Source organism: Halichoerus grypus, chromosome 11 (genome assembly GCF_964656455.1).
Source record: "Halichoerus grypus chromosome 11, mHalGry1.hap1.1, whole genome shotgun sequence".
NCBI lineage: Eukaryota > Metazoa > Chordata > Mammalia > Carnivora > Phocidae > Halichoerus > Halichoerus grypus.
The window spans coordinates 88,229,981-88,251,569 of record NC_135722.1 but is presented as its reverse complement, the minus strand read 5'-3'; the positions used below and the strand labels follow the sequence as shown (position 1 = coordinate 88,251,569).

Sequence of the window (21,589 nt, the reverse complement as noted above, 5' to 3'; positions counted from 1 at the left end):
TGTTCAAAGCATCAGCTAAGCTGTTCAAATTTCTGTTAGTATCAGGAAATTTACCCAGTTGAAATCAAATGTTTATCTGTTGAGTCATTAAAAACTGATGCTTCACGTGGCTCTTCGTTCCTTCAGACATGAGCAAAACACGGTGTGACGAGGCCAGGAACATTCCACAAAGGATGACACCATTTATTCAATAATCAGGGCATTGCATTATACTTCCCTGTGTTCTCATTACAAGTTTATTAGGAAATCTTTACCTGAGCTGGTCTTGAGATCGTGAGATCAGCAAGACTGAACTGCATTTCTTCCTTAGCTTGTCTCTGGTTGGTGAGTCTGTCCTGCTTTTTCACACATGCACCAGACAGGAAAGAATCGAGCCAAACCCACATTGTTATGAATGAATTTCTTTGTTTTTAATCTCACACAGTTTAAAATACAATATGAAATCAGGCTACAGTATATAAAAAACTCTCCAGCAAAATGATGTGCCAGCATCAGCTACTAAAATAAACAAACAAAAAACTCCCCCATAAGAAATTTTTTTTGCATTTAAAAAAAAAACACATAGACACTTACATCGCTACATCTCTAAGCTACCTCAGTTCTGATTTTTAAAAAGCACCTGCTTTTCCTTTTTTCATCTTGCTTTTAAATTTTCAGCTTTTAAAAAATATAAATTATATGAAAATACAAGTTGGAAAATAGTCAAACACAATATAACATCTTTTTCACCCCTATACTTCTCAGCTTAAAAAAAAAAGTATTCTTAAAAAAAGTTCAGTAACTGAGGCAGTATTCCTGATAGAGATAATTTCATTTTAATATATATACTTTATATATGTATATGTATACATATATTTATGGTTCCTTGAAACTTCTTTGGAATGTAGATATGAGTTCAACACATTTATATAGACCCCAACAGAAAGCAGCATGCACAGCATGACTAGAACAGAGAAGGTGTGATTTTCACCATGAAGATTAGGCAGGTTAATGCTCTAAAACCCAGAGTGTTCGTCTCCAAAGTGAGGAAAAGCACATCTGATCTTTGAATGCTACTTCCAATCCCCAAAGCCACAAAATCAGGGCTCTGTGTAGGGAAGTCCCTCCCCTGCTTGGAGAAGGAAACAAAAGTGACCCCGAACCCGACAGCCAAAACCAACATGGGCTAAGGCATCTCCAGGAAAATAAGGGTTTCATCAGCTCAACCAGATTTGCCCACCCTTCCTCTGAAGTTAACATGTGTTTTTAAAAAGCATAAATGCAACAATTCTGCTACATTTCCAGTGTATAAACCACCCACCACTCTTCCTGGGATGGTCTCTGGCCTCTGGACAGACGGAGAAAAAGCATCTGGCCAGATGGACAAAGCTGTCTTCACCAGCGCACTATCTACAAATACTGAAAATGGTGGACCTAGAGAGCAAGGCATCTTAGCAAACAAGCAGGCTGAGGAGTAGGAGGAGGCACTTTCTTATCTCTTATCTGCTACGGAGTTCTTGCAGGACTTAGACACGCTCACACAAGGGGAGTTTCCAGCAGAAATGCAAGAGGAAAGGTGGATGCACTGAGAAAGTCATGTTATGCCTGGTTGCGAATAGCAAGCGATGACCGATGCCCTGCCTTGGTTCTACTCTTGCCCGTTACTGAACTGTGGAAAGACTTAACTGAAAAACTCAGGTATTATTTTAGCGGCAGTTCTGCACGTCTGCACACACACACACACACACACACGCACGCACACACGCACACACGCACACACGCGTGCGTGCACACCCGCACATACACTCACCTTTGCCAGTGCCCAACAAAGATCACATAATCTAAGAGAAAACAATGTAATCCAACGGTTCTGCCTAACACTCCCTGAGCAGCTCCTAAAATACTTCGAGAGCTTCGTTAAGGCACCTGCATCCGGAAGAAGATGAGAATACACAGCTGGGCCAACTCTGCCTTTGCTTTCCAAGTGGACACTCCGATTTATCAGTATGAGGAAACTCATGAATCACAGAGCTAAGTTCCTGATAATTCAGGGTCTGCAAGAGGACCTGGGAGTAAACGATCCACTTTCTTGAAGATACGCTAGCAGGTAGATAAGTACTTCCAGTCTCTCAGCCGGAGCCCAAGAAGGGCTCGCCCTGAGAAGCCCACCTTAAATGTCTCTCCACCTCTCCCACTGAAGTCAGCGAGAGCTGTCCCTCTGTCATCACCATTTTTAATCAGGCATCTATTTGGGGGAGGGGGGGTTCAAGTGTTTTAGGCACTTCTCCTTACTGGTTAGATGTTGCTTCCCACCCTCCCCACCCTGGAAAAAGATCCAAACCTTTGCAGACCACCCTTCAACACTGCCCCAGTCAATTGAGCTTGTCGTTGAACTTTGGAGGAACTAGAAATCTACTCGAATCTCACGGACCACCTCATTTTCTGCACTCAAGCTCCTCTTCTTGTTTCCTTTGCCTTCAAGTCATTCATCTCTTCTGCAATTGAGCTTCACTTACCCTGTGCCAAGATAACAGATCCAAGCACGGGCTGAACAGTGTCTGCACTCTTCACTCTGCATACACGGCCCCACCTGACTCCACTGGCTTAAACCCTTCAAAGGAAAGCCTTGCATTTCTCCTCCCAAAGACAGCCAAGCCACATTTTGCTTCTATCCAACCTTAATTTCCATTGTTCCTAAAACCGAGGACTTCGAAATGGCTTTGTCTGATACTCTTCACCTCATGTCATGACTGCATTTCTCTCTACTGGGTAACAGGGTGGGGGGAAGGAATAAACATGGGATGCCGGAACAATGAGACATAAAGGAGATAAAGAGTAAAGTGTTGGTTTGGAATGACATGCATTCAGGACTTACTTCCTAAGACCTGAGGGGTAATGCCCATGCACACAGCTTTTATTCCAAGTCATACATGTTACAGGTATAGAACCAATAAAGAACCAAGTCAGTCTTCCTCCTTTGATCTCCTTTCTATGACTTCAACAGTGCTCCTACATTGACTGTGGTCCAAAACCAGGGCTGCAAAATACATTCAGTTCAAAGACTTAATGCTTCTTAGTTCAACGTTAAGTCCAAACCCCGAGAATCCACTAACGACAAGTAAGCAGAGGGGCGTGATCATTTTTTAAAACACAGATGAAATTCACATGCACAGGTCCCGTGTACCCAAATCAGCATGATTTTCTTTTCCTTCATATAGAAGTCACATGAATTTGGGATCCCCGATCTCAGTGACAGCACTTTGCATTTCCAGTGGGGTCTATATAAACAGTTTCCTTGCACTGTGACAGAATCCTCAGCCGGCAAATAAAAACAAACTTGCATGATACCGCAATACTGAGACCACCTTAGAGCTTAAGACGATTTTTAAGAAAAAAAAAAAAAAATACTGGCACAAAATTTAATAAAATAAATTTTAACACAAAAACAGTTTGGGCCCCTCCCCACTGAAGTCCATCTTTGTTTCAAAAGTTGAGTAAAAAGTAAATAGTCCTTGGTTTTTAGTGCATCCCCCAAACAAATGTTTTATCCCACCTCCCTCTTTTTTGCCCTCCCAGACCTAAAAACAAAAGCAAATTAATTGCCTTTTTCATGGGTCTCATGACTCCTGATGTGTCCATTTCTTTTGCTAATAGGTCCACAACTCAAGACACATTTTTTTTCATGGACGATTTAAAAAAAATAATGGGACATGTTAGTCTCCTCCTCCCTTAAGCCAGATTCTTCAAACTTCTAAGAAGACCCTTCTCTCTCTCTCTCTCTCTCCTGAAAATTTGCTCAAGAATTTCTCATCCCACCCACCCCACAAGTCCTGGCTCTCTTTCTCCAACTGCGCACAACGGACTATAGCTGCAGCTCACTTAGCTCCCACCCCTGAATGTAAAAAATGAGTTCTGAAAAATTAAAAATAGAATAACGATTAAAAATTAAGAGTCCGACTGATGTGGTTGTTCTTCGAAATGTCTCAGCAGAGTTTTCCCCGACGCTTTTGGTGTCCATCATTCATCAGCATCGGGTTTGACGTCCAGCATGGCATGGAGCTCCTCGGGCGTGTAGCCCAGGAGACTCTGCAGGTCACACACAAAGCGGTACACGTAGCGTTTACCGGCTGTCTTGTGGATGATGTTTTTGTCATAATAGTAGCGTAGGCCACGGCTCAGTTTCTCATAATTCATCTTAGGCTTGTTTTTCCTTTTCCCCCATCTCCTGGCCACCTGAAATTAAAAGAATAAAAAGTGAGAAAGAGATGGGGTAAACACCTAGAAGGTAACCCAAGCAGACACACTGATATGCCCCGATATCCATTCATGGTGACCCATGATATCCAAGGAAGATGGCTAAAGAGTCACGTACATGGAAGATCTTTTTCTCACCCACCTGTTCTGAATTCCCATTTTCAAGAGATGGGCAAGATTCTTTAAATTAACGAAAATACATTGACCCTGTGTTTCTGTGTAATAGAGTTAAAGTACTGGAAAGTATTAAAGTATGAGGGAAATGCAACAGTATAGACTCTCCTCTTTCCTTATGTTGTTGGTAGCCTATCCTCGCTTTGCAAGCATGAAATTTAGCGTGAGGGAGTGGGGCCGATCATGCCTGCATTTCATCAAAGGGAAGCATTTTTTTCTGTACTGGGGTGCGCTATCTTGTCGCGTCTGCCAGACCAGAGATGTTGTCTCTCTTGTTCAATGTTTTCAATTCTGTCGTGCTCAGAGTTGGGCATGGCAGAGCAACCGCTCAACATGCATTTGTTGAATAAAACAAGACGTTGGTGAACAGATTGTACTGATCTTCCAGGACCTCTTGAATTGTCCGACCCCTTCCAGAAAAGGCAACCCATATTTACGAAGGGCCCACCATGTGCCAGGCATTTCTTGTGTATCGTATCCGTGAATCTTGGAAAACAAATGGGCAGTGTAGATATTTCCTCTATTGTCCAAAGGATGCAACTCAGCCTCAGACAGGCTACATAACTGGCTCGAGATCATACAAGTACCAAGGGGCAGAGGTGGGGCTGGAATCCTAGGAAATGTCATCCCGGCCCACATAACCACTTTCCAGAGTTCACTCTCATCCCCCTTCCACACAACGCTCGCAAGTCACTCCCTTCTTACCTCATCTGGGTCAGAAAGCTTGAACTCCCAGCCATCTCCTGTCCAGCTGATAAAAGACTGACAGGACTTATCAGTGAGTAATTCCAGAAGAAACTGCCACAGCTGGATTGGTCCACTGCCTGGAAACACAAGCCATTGTGAATCATTACACCAGCTGCTCAGCACCGCCAGCAATGAATCCCATTATACACAGCCCTCCTCCTGCCTGCTCTCCAGTCCATCCAGCCCTGGGAGGATGAAGGCGGCACATAGCACAAATGTTGGAGGAGGTGCTATGAGTTCAAAAGGACTGAAAGGTGAAAAACTTCCTACCCCTTCCTCAAAAAAGCACTTACAATATACCATTATCTTATCAATATTATTTTGATTGACTTGAAGGTCAGTGCATTTTCACTGCAATGAAAACTCTAGAAAGAAAATTACTGGATCTATTCTCTGAGACATTCTAAGGCAGTTAAAATCTTTTGTGCCTTCAAGAACTACGTCATTATTTTTGCCGTTATTAGTAAGAAAGATTAACTAAGGAATATCTTTGCCACTTCCTATCTGAAGTCAAAGCTCATAAGCGCTTCTCGATATCAGAGAGCCTTTGGCACCTGATTTGTAAGTGACAAGGATCGCTATCCTGGGGTCATCTAACAAGGACACAGAAGTGAGACATTCTTTCGGTCATAAGGTCATAATACTCTCTACCACCATCCCGTCCCCCCAGGCCGCTTACCACAGGCACCCAAACTAAGAAAGGAGAACATCATCACTCTATAAGGGATTAACCTGCCACCCACGAAATCCTCAGAGGTCAGGTGAGGACTGTCTCAGAAATTCTTCATGGGTCCGTATATTCTAACTTACACACGCACACACACACTTTTCTTGTCTTAGCCATCAACACTGCCAAAGATCTTAGTTCTGGAAAGCCAGACATACTCTAATAGTCCATTTATCTTATGCTAAAGGATTTATGCTAATAGATTTCCTTTTTTTTAAAAAGATTTTATTTATTGATTTGACAGAAAGAGACACAGCGAGAGCAGGAACACAAGCAGGGGGAGTGGGAGAGGGAGAAGCAGGCTTCCCGCTGAGCAGGGAGCCTGATGCGGGGCTCGATCCCACGATGCTGGGATCATGACTTGAGCCAAAGGCAGACGCTTAACGGCTGAGCCACCCAGGTGCCCTAATAGATTTCCTTTTAACATAACTTTCTACTCAGTTATGACAATGTTGCCAGTGATTGCTATCTCGTTCACGGGTATAGCCAGAGAAACAAGTATGGGTTCAACAGTCGGTGGTGCTTGCTATTGGTCCACACTGACAGCATCATCTTAGAAGCCATCTGGACAGAGGAGGGAAGACGAAGGAAGTCAGGAACACTCTAACTCATCCACGAAAACTTGAGTTTCTAAGGCTCTAACCCTTAACCTGAGTTTCAGATCTGTCTGATCCAAAGTAAAGTGAGATTCAATAGGAAACAAGCTTTTTTAATCTAAAAAAAAGAAATGTTCCTTATGATCTAGAGGGGTCATCTCTTGTTATACCTTATACGTCTACAAGGTATGTTCGCATGCATCATTTTGCTTACTCCTAAAATCCACTCCCCGGCCCTCTCTATAGGCAAGGCACAACTGGTCTTACTGTTGCCATCCTATTAAGAAAGAAAGAGAAAAATGCTCAGAAAAGCGATGTGACTTTGCTCCAGGGGGTGGTGAGAACGTGATGGTGCTGGGTCTAGCTCATAGGCCTTCAGACTCCAGGCACCAGGACAACAGCGTGGACATGGGTATTCACTGGGCAGCCAAAGGAAGCATCCCCCAGCAAATCCCAGCGTCCTTTCCAGCATAAGCCAAGCCCAATGTGGAAGATGGAATAGCTCTACCTCATCCTTCTAGGAATGCGCCTTGAGCTCTCTAAAACCAACTTGTAAGAAACGCCTTACATGTATACTAGAATAAGATGATTCAGTGGACTCTACAAAATAACTGAGCATTCAAAGAAACAGCCCAGAATGCTACCCCAGGAAAGCCTTACCCTCCTCTGTCGCCCCCGCCGCCCCCCTTGAAATCACCACTTCACATACCACTCCGACACATCTGCAGGTTTCCTGGGAGTTGAGTTAAAGTTACCAGTAGCTACTGCCTGCCTGGGTTCACGGGACAAATCGTGACATTATGGGAGGAATCTGTGGAGAAGCCATTCTGGATGGGCAGGCGTCAGTCCACGTGTCTCTATTAAGAAAGGCTATGGAATTTCTGGTAGCCAAGAAATTCAGAAACAGCAGCTGAAAACACCTTGCAAAGAGGAAGCCTTCTGGAAGCGGCACAAAGTGACTATACACCCAATAGGACATCGTTGTCTTCATACTCTTTGGAAGAGACGTAACAAGGAAAGGTCAACTACTTGGAAACTACGTGAATGAGCCCTGGAGTCTGCAGCTGTCTCCCGGGCCAAGCCCACAGATGGAAGATGTAACACAGAGAGAGGAGTCGCTGTAAGACCCCGGATGAAGAAAAATGGGAACAAGAGCGAGGACTTGTGGTGTACTCACTATGCGCTGGATGCTGTGCATGATGTGATGCTTTACGTTCATCCCATTTATTCCGTACATTTATTCCTACTCCAGGGAGTAGATACTAGGATTATCATATTTGCTTTTACCACTTTTACAACAGAGAACACTGAGGTCCTGTGTCGCTTGTCCATTGGCCTCGTCTAAGGCCATTCAGAAGTAAAATGGCCGTGAATGGAACCCAGGCGATCTCACCCCCAAATCCTTCATCTTGGCACCGTTTTGTCCTTAGACAGGACCAACCCAGAGGCGGGCATCTGAGCAGCCTGCCTGGTTGAGGTGGGCCATGGGATAAAAGGATGAAGCTTTTAAAAAAAAAACAACAACCCATCTCTCCCTTACCTCTCACAGCAGACACAGGACACTGGGCTGGGCTGGCCAGTGGTTCTCCTGACCATCCGGCCACTGGGGACCTTGGTGTTCACCTCCACAGGTGACACGTCCAGCCCCATGAGTCAGTCCCCACCAGGTAGCTGTTAGGCTAATGTTACTTCACTGTTTCTCCCTCCCACTATTTACCTGCAAACCTCATTCCCACTATTCATCTTCACATCCCTTTGGGAACTGGAGGGCTAGTCCCACCAAACTGAAGGAAGGGGAAGGAAGGACATATCAGGATCCTTCTACCCAGGCAAGTCCTAGTCATTGGCAGGGAGCAGCAAGCACGTTCCAAGTCCCAAAGAGAGAGGCCCAGGAACACATCCCAGTCCCTTGCCCTTGGGATGGGGCAGCCAGAAAGTGCAAAAGGGGAGTTTAAGTCCTGTCGCTGGAACCAGCTCAAAGAGGCAGCCATGTCAGACAGAATTATTCCTGCTGTTTCTCCCGCCCCGTGCCATTTCCCGAACTGGAATGTCAGAGGTGCAAGCTCCATCTGCCTGCTCCAGCCCCAGCTCTGCATGCATGTGATTCCCAGCAGCCTCTACCGCAGGGCTGCGGTGGGGGGGGGGGGGGGGGGGGGGGGGCGGTGAGCATGGTAAATCCTTGTCTGGGGGTTTGGTTTTTTTGTCTCATTGTGAATTTTCCTCTGTTCATAAGGAACATAACACTGTGAAATTTGGGAACTAGGAGCCCAGGTCGTGGGTGAGGTCCTCTCAAAGTTCTTTTTACCATTTACTATTTACACCAAAGGCAAGAGGGAGGATAAATAGGAAACTCAGATGCCTAACAAAAGCGTAGGAACTTGAATGGGGAGAAAGGCCTCTGGTAAGCTTTACAACAAGAAAGTCAAAATAGGGTGATGTCAGCTCGAGTCTCCTTTCCCCCCCATTCTGGAAGAAAGATCCTGTAAGCCCACCCAGTGCTGAAAGGCACACACAGCGCTCCTGCCATGGGATTCCTCAAGTGGCTGTTCACCCTTCAGAAAGCACGTATGTGGTACCAAATGAAAGGAATCCATGGGATCCCCCCGCCCAAAGATTCCTCCTTTTGGCTGACCCCCAAACCGCCCTTTTGGTGGTAGGGAGCCGTAAATAGAAAGGACGTGAATTATTCTCCCAGCTGGAAACGCCTGGTCTGGGTAAGCGTTCTGGGTCCAGGGTAGGTCCATTCCCTGCCTGGACTCACGGACAGTCCTACACAGGAGCTTGCTTCCACAACCGGGGTCAGGCTCACTGCAGGTCTGGGAAGGGATATCAGGGCCCCCTGATGGAAGCACCCAGCTGGGAGGTAGCTCAGGATTGTAATGCACACTGGTGACCCCACCAGTCACATCCACATCTAGGCCCATGGGAACTTCTTACATCCCAGACTTGTTGAAACCCGGAAATGTGGTTAGCACTCCTGGTTACAGACTCTCCCAGAGGACATTCTGGATTGCTTAGTGTAGCTCTGCCCAAATCCCCAGGGCCGCAGGACTCCTCCATCCCTCACCCTCGCTCCAACATATCCTCAAATTGTAAAGCCTCTTCCTCATTCTCCCTGTACCTCCTCTCACCCTGGGCCCAGCCCCATCCACCCACCCAACTGGACGGTGCTCCCAGGGACCTTTGTCCCAGGGAGCAGAGAATGGTACTAAGAATAGTGCCAGTCATGGGAAGGGGGAGTTCACACACTCGATGTGACTCACAATGGTGTCCCTGTCTGGGGGCCCCAAGGCAGTCAACGGCGTCCTTCACCATGCTGCCCCGGGGTGTCACACATCAGGAATCCGGTGGCATCACTGGGAAACTATGTTTCTCAAGTAGAAACTCTCAGCCACAACAACAGAGGGGTCCCTGTTAGAAGGGAGTCTCTCTCCCAAGAAGTGAAGGAGGGAGGGCACCCCCCCACGCCCCCCACACACACACACTCGGGCTGGGTCTGCACACCCCTGCTGACTGCTCCCTCCAACTCCCTCGCTGGCTACAGCGGGGGGATTTCCTCTGACTGCTTTGTTCTTCTCAGCTTCTGGGTAAGAGGAGGGTTCTTAGTACAACACTGACAGTCCTGATTTGAAGAACACGACAGAGCCTTAGAAGCAGAAGTATCAGGTGGGGACCCTCAAGGCACTTGAGATCCAAGGTGTCAGTCTCATTTTTTTTTTTTTAAAGACAAAGCTTCAAGTAAATTCCTACTCATCCGGGTGATGTTTCAAGCCCCTTCTCCTTGTCTAGGACCTGGAAGGCCCACCAATCTATCTGGATGAGAGCTGGGTCTGAGAAATCCCCTGTAGTTTTGCTGCTGTGGCTGGTAGTGTTCCCTTACTCTGGAGTCTAAGTGAACAAGTTCAATATACAGCAATGGGCGAGGACAAAATCTTAGTAAGATTCTCCTGGGAATCATCCTTTCCACTTGGCAATCTGTCAGGATCTTCTCATTTTCTAGTCCATGGCCACGGACTCACTGCTGGTGAACAGGGAGCAGGGCTGGACTGCAGTTTTTCCTTTTCCTTTCAGCTGCAAGTCCTCACCCCATCATCTGTGCCCCAGCATGAGGCTAACAGAGCAGAGCTGATTTCCATGCAGACAGAGGTCAGCACGCAGCAGTCATGCTCTCCAGTAGCCTTCTATTATGGGTTTGCTTATACCGAGACCAAGCCTGATGGTCTGTCTGCTCTGTGCCCATCTCTCTCTCGTCACGAGGATATACGCTCTCAGGGCAGAGACAGTGTTTTCTCCACTGGTGAAATGCAAAGCAAGATGGTGCCTCACCAACAAATACCAACAATCAAAAAGCGCCTTGTTGTTGAAGGAGCTGTGTGTTCCCTGTGCGCACGGACTGCATCTTAGTGACCCTTCTTTTCTCGGCAGGTGTGGGGTTTCGGACAAGTGCTCAATAAACATTTTCTGGCTCATGCTGTTGACACACTGGTCCCCTGCAGGAAGGTGTCAGGATCGGAAAGGCTACCCCAGCTGCTTCTCTCTATTAAACCCTATCTGGGACTAATCAACATGAGTGACTCCCAGGCTGTTGGATCAACATGTTCCCCAAAATAGAAACGCCCACACGGCCTGTCCTTTGGGGATTCATTTGCTTCTTTGAGAAGTTAATCTCTTCAGCTTGACTCTAAAAGTCAAATTAAATACCTCAGTGCGGGCAAGACACCACATTTATTTTAACCTATGAAACTCTCATGGTTGGTCACCCTTGCAACAGGGCAGACTCTGCCTTAAGAGCACACATCTGGCAGGTGGTCCTAAACCAGAGGAACGGGCCTTGACTGGCCCCTCCCTTCCCCCCAGGTGTCTCTACCCACAGCCAAACGATGATGGCAAAAACAGAACACGCGAATCCTGAAATGACCCATCTGTTCACAAATCTATCTTCCTTCTCCTGCCACTGTAAAGGTGCCCACTGCGGCTGGTACAGGGGGTGACCCCAGAGTCTACTAAGCATCACACCCTTCCTGTCAACCCCCTTCTAAACCAAAAGATGGCCAAACCTATGTCCACTAAGTCCTTATGAAATGAAGTTGAATGACAAACAGCAAACATCCTGACAATGTCTTGCCCTCCTGCTCCTGACCGTTTCTTGCCCTCTGGACCAAACCCAACCTGAAGCTACAGACATCTTCTGCCTGAGGATGAATAACTCTTGGATGGTTTGGCCACTGAAGCACTGGGAAGATTGTTAAAAGAGAAGGAAGGGCAGAGACTGCTTGATATTTTGGCGTGAGGTTATGTCTGTAGGTACCTTCTCCCACTTCTCCTGAGTGATGCCCATCCTTTGCCCCCCCTCAACCCAATCTCCTCTCATCTCCAACATGATCTAAATATGGTACATTCCATAACCAACAATGTCTCGGTTCAATGAATCACATGTTCTATCAGTAAGTTCCTATATCAATGGCTAATAACTCAAGGGCAGCAGGTGGGGATATAGGTTCTAATAATTCAACATACAACCACAAAGAACACTATCTGACAGGTGCTTGAAAAACACACTCCATGAACGTAATGGACAATAACTTCATGAACTTGCATTTATTTACTGCTGAAAGAGCCAGTAGATAACAATGGAAGCAAGTCAGGAAACAGCTCTCAAATCATGTAAATCCAGCCTTTGATGTCAAGTCCGTGTCCCTGGCACATTAGACCAAAAGAAAGGAGAGAGAATTTCCAAAAAAATTTAAAACAAACAAACGTGTCAGGCAGTGGAAAACTGAGAGATGAGAGCAGACAGTACCCTAAGAAATTTTAAAAATATATATGCCCAAGGAACGCCCCAAGTGGGGAGGTCAAGCGTCCAGCACTTTGCGCCCACCTCCTCCCTGATTCACTGCACAATCTTACGTGACAAATTTAACCTCTCTGGGCTTTAGTTTTCCCATCCCTAAAATGGAAATAGTTATCCCTGCTCCTCCCTACTTTATAGAGATGTCAACTGAGTCCCTGTTATTAAAAAATATATAAATATAAATTTAAATATATATACACACACACATATACACAGAGGCGACCGCAGCGTCGAATATTTTGGGAATAATCTAAAATACGACAGTGGGATTGAACAGAATAATGAGGCAACAGAAAATGTACTTTTAAAAGCAGACTTTTCAAAGAAAGACAAGCAAAAAGGACGAAATTTTTAAAAACTAAACACAGCAAAAGCACTAGATAAAACTCAATTATTCTTCCAAGAATTAAATTGGCCTTTTACATGGCAACTTTGGAAAAGGATAAAGTTGCAGTCTACAAGAAAGGCTAAAGTATATAAATGTGACCTTTTAAAAAATACCATACATGAGAACAACCAGTGCGGATCTGTTAAAGTTCGGGATAACTCTGTGCAGTTCTTGCTCTGATTCAAAGTAGGTGCGCACAAAAAAGAACAGATGCAAACTGCTTTGCAAGTGAAAGTATCACAGGCATTTACGGTTTGGGGAAATCTTCGCCACAGACAGACTTAGATCCTCTTTCCCCCAATGTGCTTTCCTCCCTAATCATTTATGCTCCTCACAAAGCACACTCCACCTAATTATTATGTAGGGCTGACCCAGGAATTCAGCAGCATTGCCCGCAAATGTCGGGCCTAGAGTTTGGGCCTAGAGGCAGATCCCACAGTGTGAACTGAAGATAAAGCGGAAAAGTCCTGTCCGGCTAATCAATGTCCAAGACAGACCGGGCCACAAGCTCAGGTGGCAGGCCCCGGGTTGGCCGGGCTGCCCCACCTGGAACAGACGTAAGTGAGGCTCGCCAGCCCGTCTGTCTTGGCCCCGAGAACAAAACAGTTACACACTCTAGCGTGTGGAGGAAAGACCCTTGTTTTTGCCTGGGCTCCTCGCACCTGCACGTGTTCAAGTACACCTGTGTGGGGGTGGAAGGAGAAAGGAGGCTGGTCTTCTCTTAAAGGGGCAGCCTATATTCAAATGCAGCCACCTCTTCCCTCCAAACCCAAGGACTTTGTCTAACCATGCTCAACCTACCACTCAGACTCGGATAGAGAGCTAGGGAAGCTCAAGTCAGGAAGTGGGTTCTTATAGAGCTTTTCCTTCTGATGTCTTCTAGGTAACTGACTGTTTTCAGAAGTCACCAGAAATGGGTTAGGTTTGGATTTGAGGGTACGGGGTAAGAATTTTGTTAGAAAACAAAGAAATGCTTCTTCGAACCAATGCAAATGTCAAAAGACAATGCCTCCCCATGATGTATCGAGGGAACAGGAAGAAAGAAAGGTACGTTCGCTGATTCGGACTGAAAGATGAACTTGAGGCGTCTGCAGCCCGTAGTTCGTGGGCTGAGTGCAATCTCTGGAATTTATTTTACCCTAACAGTATAGCTGCCCCTGCATATCAAGGATGAGAGAAATGACTAGCGAAGTCTGTTAGAAGTCTTGGGGAGGTGAGCTACATCTCAAGTGGTCATTGGGACACTGAAGTTTTCAAACCTTCATCCAGAAAATAATTTCTGAGCAGCACCCCCTCCAAATGTAAGGCGTGGTAGCCAGATTGGGTCGGATGACAAATAGAACGTGAATGACAGCGAGGAGGCAGCCGAAGAAACACGTTTTGTTTCACCGTCGTGTGAAGAGCTGAGAGTGTCCTACCTACGCCTCGCTTTTAAAGAAGAAAGGACCGAGAACCTAGGCTTGAGGGGCCTGCACAAGAAACTGCACCCACCTCGGCTCTGAATGTCAAACACCTCCTCAGCGCTGCACCCTGTGGGCACCTCTCCAGCGAAGAGCTTCCTGGCCTCCCGTCAAAGTTCAAACTTTCACATTCACTCACTTCAGGAGAACTTTCACTCTTGTGATTCTCAGGGAGAGGTGAGTCACACAGAAGACAATGCCATTTGCTCTGTTACAGTTAGCAACATGCACGGAGCGCCGAAGCCTACGGCGGGCCACCGAGGGAGAGCATCGGGACCGGGGTCGTGAGCCCTGCTGTGCACCTAGCCAGACAGAACAACCATGCTGGCCTATCGGACAATGCACATTCATCAGTCAGGTGCGGTGTGGCGGTCACCCGAGCGGCGGCAGCCATGACAAGGGGCAACGGAGACCTCCCACTGCAGGAGGAGGGGACTCGAGCGCCTCCAGTGGGCAGCACCGACCTGAGGGTTCCCCAGGAGCCTGGCCAAACCTTTCTTAGAACCGAGCTGCAGATGGAAGCTCTTCTCTATCCAGATCCTCCTTCCCTCTCTCCTTTTCCAGGTGACAGACCTGCAGCATGGTCGAAAGGCTCCCCCACCTTCCCTGGCCGTCCCCCCTTTGTCCTTTACAGATCTCCCTCACACCCCAATACATGTCTTGCGAGTCTAACCATGTCTTGCCATGTACGTCTTAGCAGACCCCAAACAACACACTAACAAGTGACTGTGTTCCCACTAATTGTCTGATATTGTGAAAAACCTCGAAGGGCATCTTCCTTGTGGTTCTCTGTGTGACTTCGGGCTAGACCTCTTTCCCTGTCTGAACCGTGATTCCCTCATTTGTACAATAAGAGTAACTGAAGCTACCTCCTGGGGTTGTCAGTGATAGTTATAAAAAAAGAAAGGTAATGTACATGAAAGAGGCTAGGGCTCAGCAGGAGCTTAATACACATGTGGGTTGAGCTGAATAGCTGAATACACATGACCTGATCGAATATGAAATATCTTCTGGGCCCTACGTCACTGCCACCGATTACTGGAATTCTCTAAATAAAATACACTGTCCCCTGACCTCAAGGAATATAAATATAGAATTATAGTGGAGGGGCGCCTGGGTGGCCCAGTCGGTTAAACATCTGCCTTCGGCTCAGGTCATGATCCCGGGGTCCTGAGATCGAGCCCGGCGTCGCGCTCCCTGCTCAGTGGGGAGTCTGCTTGTCCCTCTGCCTCTGCCCCTCCCTCCTCCCTGTGCACGCTCTCTCTCTCAAATAAATAAATAAATAAATAAAATCTTTAAAAAAAGAGAATTATGTCGGAAAGACGGAGGCTGGAGGATAATATGGAACAGTAGTACGCGCTACGTGCCCAGCAAGGGTTCTGGGTGCTTTCCACAAACTATCCCCTCAATTCTCACAACAACCCTCTGAGATAGTAACTACTATCATTAGCATCTTGCAGATGAGAATCCTGAGGCACAGTGATGCTAGCCTGGCTGAGGTCACACGTGGTCCGCGGCAAAGCCGGGCCACACTCAGCTGCCTGGCTCCCGAGTCCGGCTCTTCACGCCTACAGGAAACTACCCAGGGCTTACACAGCCTGACAAGGCCTCCCTCTCGGGTGTTTTACCGGGACTGAAAAGAGAAGGCAGACCCTCCAAGCAGCAGGCTGCACATGAAGGCTGCCATCGGGAAGATAGGGAGAGAACAGATTGCCTTGAACAGAGTCTCTGCCGAGGAACGAGTGAGTGCACTGTTCAAGCTCCAGAGCAGTGAAGACCATCCAAGGAAAAGAGAAAGATGCCAAGGGGCACCAGCAGGAATATGTCTGGCAGGACCTTTCCCGACAGAAGCTGCTGGGAGTTTCCAGGGCCTGTTGGTTAAGGGCAACAAGGTATGGAGGTCTCAGCAGCACCCGGGCTGAATTTTGCTCAGTGGAAACATTTTACTTCAAAGACAAAAAAGGTGGAGCCTCCAACTGGAGACAGAGCTGAATTCCAGAACAGTCACCACCCAATTCCATCATATGTAGTTAGATTGTGTTAAAGAAACAGTGACCCACAAAATGTGAGGCTTCGGGACACCTCTGGAACAGGCAGGGGGCTGTCCCCAGAAGAGAGGGGTCACCGGCGAGTTTCCTGCCATCCCAAACCCAGCCTCGGATCACTGGAAACAGCATCGGGGACTGAGGCACATTTTGTGAAGTAGAAATGGGCAGAGATGGCTTGCAAGGTATTGCTGTAACTGAATCAAGACAAGGAGGTGGTTCAGTTAGCTGGGGTCTTCATAAACACCTGGCGGAAAAGGAGAACCTCCCTTTCCACATTTTTTAAAAGACATTTAGAAAAAAAAAAAAAAAATTCGCAGGGAGGCCGAATCCTGCCACCTTGTGATCTTTTTCTACTTGTGGCCAATCAAGAGGCAGAGCAGTGAAAGTGCTCTCTGGGCCACGGAAAGGGACTTCTCCTCTCATCCAGTTCAAATTTCCCAAGGGGTTTCCCTCTCCCATGCTCCAAAGTATTTTCCCATCCGTCTCATAACTGAGCATCACATTAACCCATTACTCCAGGGAGATGCCCCCCAACCATTCCATGCACCCCCCAGGACCCACCGCCAAACACAGCACAGAGAATGGGAATCCCGCCCCGCTTCTAAGATGCTGGCTGGCAGCAAGGTCCCATTTAGGCCAAAGGGGTCTGCCTGGCTTTCTGCAACCTGCTAATCACAGGGCCTCTGAGCCAGAAAGGGGAGACGTTCTCTGTTGCTGCCTTTCTCATTTCTAAGCTCTCTTCCTCCATTCCATCCAGGCTCTGCCCAAGGATACCCTACAGCGATACTGTGGCAGCCCCCGGCCATCTCCAGCTTTGCCTGCCCCAAGAACCTCAGGGCCCCTGGAAAAGACAGCTCCTGCCCCAACAGAGTTCTATATTCCTGTCAACAAGCTGTCTCTTGGGGCGCCTGGGTGGCTCAGTCGGTTAAGCGTCTGCCTTCGGCTCAGGTCATGATCCCGGGGTGCTGGGATGGAGCCCTGCCTCAGGCTCTCTGCTTGGCACGGAGCCTGCTTCTCTCTCTCCTTCTACCCCTCCGCCGGCTTGTGCTCTCTTGCTCTCTCTGTCAAATAAATAAATAAAATCTTAAAAAAAAAAAGAAACAAGTTGTCTCTTCTTCAATTCACACTGTCTTATACTGATAGTACACAGACATTATATTCCAGAGCTTGGGTTGGGTCATCATCCCTCCCCTGCCCCCAAATTAGACAGCTCTATGCTATTCCTAATAACATACCCACCTGGGTTTAGAATTTCAGAACTCTTCTGCACAAATCCACGCTGCACTATGAACTGCTTTGGTGACCCCTCTCAGACCCTTTCCTTATCAGTAACTGAGGCTCGTACCAAAAGCTTCCTCAGTTATTTGTACCTGAGTACCTTGAGATTATTTTGCAATCCAGTTTTCCTTCAGAAAACTGTGATTTCAGGTAACGCACTGCCAAATCTCAGGTTTCATTCTGAATTGAAGGGCTTTGAAACACTTCCTTTGCAATGAAGTTATTTATTTTCAAAAACATGTTTTAGCAGTCGCTCTGGGTTACTGAACGCTAAAACTTCACTACAAGCCAGAACTCCAAGGTTCTGGGCTTGGCCTAGGGACTTTCTTACTGTGTGACTTGAGACTGGTTCTAGACCCACTTATGACACGGCAAGAAGATTTCTTTCAGGCCAGAAGCAATTTGAGAGAACCTACGGGGAATGCACGGGGCTTCTTTTTCTACAAGACTGTGTGTGATGTTTCGCACAAAAATATTTGAAAGTTGAATTCCAGATAGTCCCAAATTTAGCCAGAAGGAAAATGAGGAACTGCATTTTCACAAATCTGCACAGCACTAGAAGGATTTTGTGACAGTTAATGAGTGGCTTTGGGTTTAGCTTTTTTCAGGCTTCAGGATGAAAAAAAGACCCTAGCCACCTCATTCACAATTTTGCAACCGTGGGTGGGGACATACCCAGGCAATAGAATTACTACCAGGCCGGCTCAGGAACAGGTGCAGAAGTGCTAGGAACAGATGCCTTATCTGTGGCAATGCCTTATCTGTCTGGCAATCTGGAATGAAGTTCGACGAAGGTGACTTATAGGCCAATAACTCCAGACTGAAGCCAAAGGCTAGCACTATGTCCTACACACCGCTAACCCATATACACACAGTGCTAATTGGTAACAAGCGGGACACAAGGCCCCTAATCTACTGTATGAAAGCAACTGAGATAAGCAATGAGTATCCTCATTCCTTAACATGGAGAAAGATTTCATAGTCGAGTGAGACATCTGGCACTTAAGATTCAATTCATGAGCTACTTCTGTGCACATGGCAATTATCTGGTCTTGAATAAGTCACTTTTTGTGCATCAGTTTTATCATCCATAAAATGGGGCTGGAAGAGGAGAGAATACCAGTTGACAAATCAGTATATTCTTCTATAGCTACTGCAGTTGAAAAAAAAAAATCAGAGATCCCTACATTTTTCAGGGATCTGGAAAGCATACTGCTTAGGTCTATTAAATAGATAGAAAACACTGGGCCACTTCTCTTGGATTGTTTTGTAATTAGATGGGGTTCATAATGTATCTTCAAACACGAGAAAATGGAGCTTTCTGATTGTATCAGTTTGATAACCGTAAGCAGTTCACAGTAAGGTAAGAAGGTACATTTTGGCGGAAGCCAGCATTGCATTTGATGTATTCTTAACTCAGCTCACAGGCAGGCTTTCAAGCCATGTTATCTGCCCCCACATCTTGACCTAATTTAACAAGTTGCCATGGGAGCCCAGTGAAGGTTGATGCAATTTTCTTATCTTCGGAGGAAGAATGTAACTGTGCAAGAGAATGTGAAAATTCAGTTTCTAACTGATTTCCACACGTACAGTGCAGTAACTAAGACATCATATGAAGAAGTGAAATGTATTCCTTTGAAGGTGATATAGACAAAGGCCCCCCGTGTGTAATGGCAAGGAAATGACTCTCTTCCCGGCTTGAAGGATCCAGGCATACACACTGTAGTTCAGGCCAAATAATGGTGATATAAAGGTACCACTGCTCCTACCATGTGGCCACACATACTCTGGAGTATTCGGATTTTAAGGGAATGAACAAAAAGGAGGCAGAACTTGAGATAGAAAATAGGTCTAATTTTTACAAGAAATACAAAAAGTTTGCCAACATTCATACAATGCTTTCCACTTTCCAAAGCACTTTTCCAAACTTCAGCTCATCTTAACATGTCTGTGTAAGGTCAGAGCCCCATCTCTAGGAATCCCAGGCACCGCATGCTCTCGGGCTGGTGGAGAGGGCTGCATAGGATGTTCCATCCCTATCCCCACTCCCTAGGATGTACCTGGAATGATAAGGGACCACAATGAACGTGCAAGGGCAAAGGAACCACCACGTAGAATTAGTTTGCAGTGCGGACAGATGTTCAACAGGCACCGAGCCCAGGGAAAACGTCACCAAAATTTGGGCTGCCCCCCACGTGCCTCACAAATCCTGACCTTCATTCAGACCACAGCATGAAGAAAATCCAGTCCAAGTCTAAGGACAATTATGATATCTTGAATTCGACAAGATAATGAACCCCCAAGGGTAACTGGCCCTTATCTGCACTCAACATGTGCTCAGAAACATTTGCTGAAACAATGGATGGGTTATAACTGAGCTCCCCGCACCCCATGTCTAGTACAATGTCTAGCACTCATTTGTTTAATTAATTGATTTAGTTAAATTACATTTTCACAGATCTCCCACCACCAAGATAAGGATGAACACTTCCACTTCACTAAAAGTAGAAAAAGGTACAAGGTAAATTTGCCTAAATCACACAGTGTGCTAGAGCTGGGGGGGTGGGGGGGGTGGCCCAGGGGACTTCTGTTTTCTGGGCTATTGTTCTTACCACCATCTGAGACGGTGTGAAAAGTTACATCCCCAGGGTCAGAGAGCAACACTGGATGGTGAGATGCTTAAAACGTGCTTTTTAATATAAGGGACTACTTTAGTCTTTGAGGCCTTTAACTGAGTCACCTGTCCTTTTTTTCCACTCACTGAATGTTTTATTCCCTTAGAGAGAGAGAAAGAGAGACAGAGAGAGAAAGAGAGAGACAGAGGGAGGGAGGGAGGGGGGGAGAGGAGGGAGAAAATGAAAGCACCTTTTAAAAACAACCCATCCAGATAAGGGGTGACATCCACTGTAACTCGGACCTCTAGGACATACCTATATTTGTGCTGAAAGAACTTTCTGGGGCTCTTATCTGTTTGGCTCTGAGTCTGGATTGCCAGAGAAGACTCTTGGGTAGCACACTGGTGTTGGCTATCTTGATGGCAGTTCATGTCTCTAATTTGTATTTCATATTCGTCCCTAGTTCTTAGAATTTCTGATTCATCCCTGTCTGTCTTGCCCTGAAACTGGGACACTTGGAAAGATTCCCCAACTCTCAGATAATTCTTTCAAGGACTAAGATCATCTAAGTCAAAATGCTTTAAAGTCACTCTCATAGACTGTTAGCTCTGTAGACTTCTCCCACATAGAAAATGCAGTAACTAATACATGTCACACTTTCAGAGGGGTTTCTATCTGAGGTGGAGACCAGGCTTTTACCCTTCCCAGAAACTTCTAGATCTTCTGCAGTGTAGCCAGGGATCCTTACCAGGATCTTATCCCATGAAGGCTGACCTCAACCATAGGCTTTCTTTGGCCATAACCCAGACTTTAGAACTTAAAGTCAGTTTACTCAGTCTCATTATCCACAAAACCACCCTAAGTAGCAAACTTTTCATTATGACGTACCTAGCTAAGAGAGAATGATGCCACGGGGGAAGAACAATGATTGTGGATGCCGGTGGTTATAGGGAACATGATACCAGAGAGAATACAGAAATACTTCCAATAAGGACAAAGCAATTTGAGGACTTGGTGGAAACTGCAGACGAGCTGGTCTTTACCCGCGGCAAATGGCAGAGCACCACGAGAACAGACCCAAGCGCAAGCAGTTAGAGACGCCACCGCCTGCAAAGCCCACAGAGTCATGCTGGAGGCTCCTTGGCCTTTCCTTTCTCCCCCTGATTCAGCTGCACTTCTCCCCTCCTTCATCAGTATCCAACTGGAGTCCAGGGCTTAAAATACCTAGGAGCTAAAGCTACAGGAGCCAGGACGGACTCTTGCACATCTTGAAAGAGACTGAACTTGCCTTTCCTTATTCCAGATGTCCTTGATGGAAAGGGGAGACTTCTCTAACAGTTTGCTGTCCAGAGATGGGGGAGGATTCCCCTGAAAATCAGCACGTTCCCACACACTAGTGACGTTTAAGCAAAGACTATGGGAGGTTCCAGTAGAAAGAACAGGGTAGGGGACCTTTACGTGCCTTTCTGGGT

The 21,589-nt window shown here is 46.5% G+C and overlaps 1 protein-coding gene across 7 annotated transcripts in view; it reads right to left on the bottom strand.

Moving 5' to 3' along the window:
* Positions 1–385: 385 nt before the first annotated feature.
* Positions 386–21,589, bottom strand: part of ETS1 (ETS proto-oncogene 1, transcription factor) — a 128,814-nt gene continuing 107,610 nt past the window's right edge. For all 7 annotated transcript variants that reach the window (XM_078058778.1, XM_036106022.2, XM_036106023.2 and 4 more), the window contains 2 exons: positions 5,113–5,231; positions 386–4,212 (listed from right to left, as the gene is read on the bottom strand). In XM_078058778.1, the coding sequence (XP_077914904.1) occupies positions 3,997–4,212; positions 5,113–5,231 (335 nt within the window). In that variant the 3' untranslated portion in view covers positions 386–3,996. The remainder of the gene's footprint in view (positions 4,213–5,112; positions 5,232–21,589) is intronic.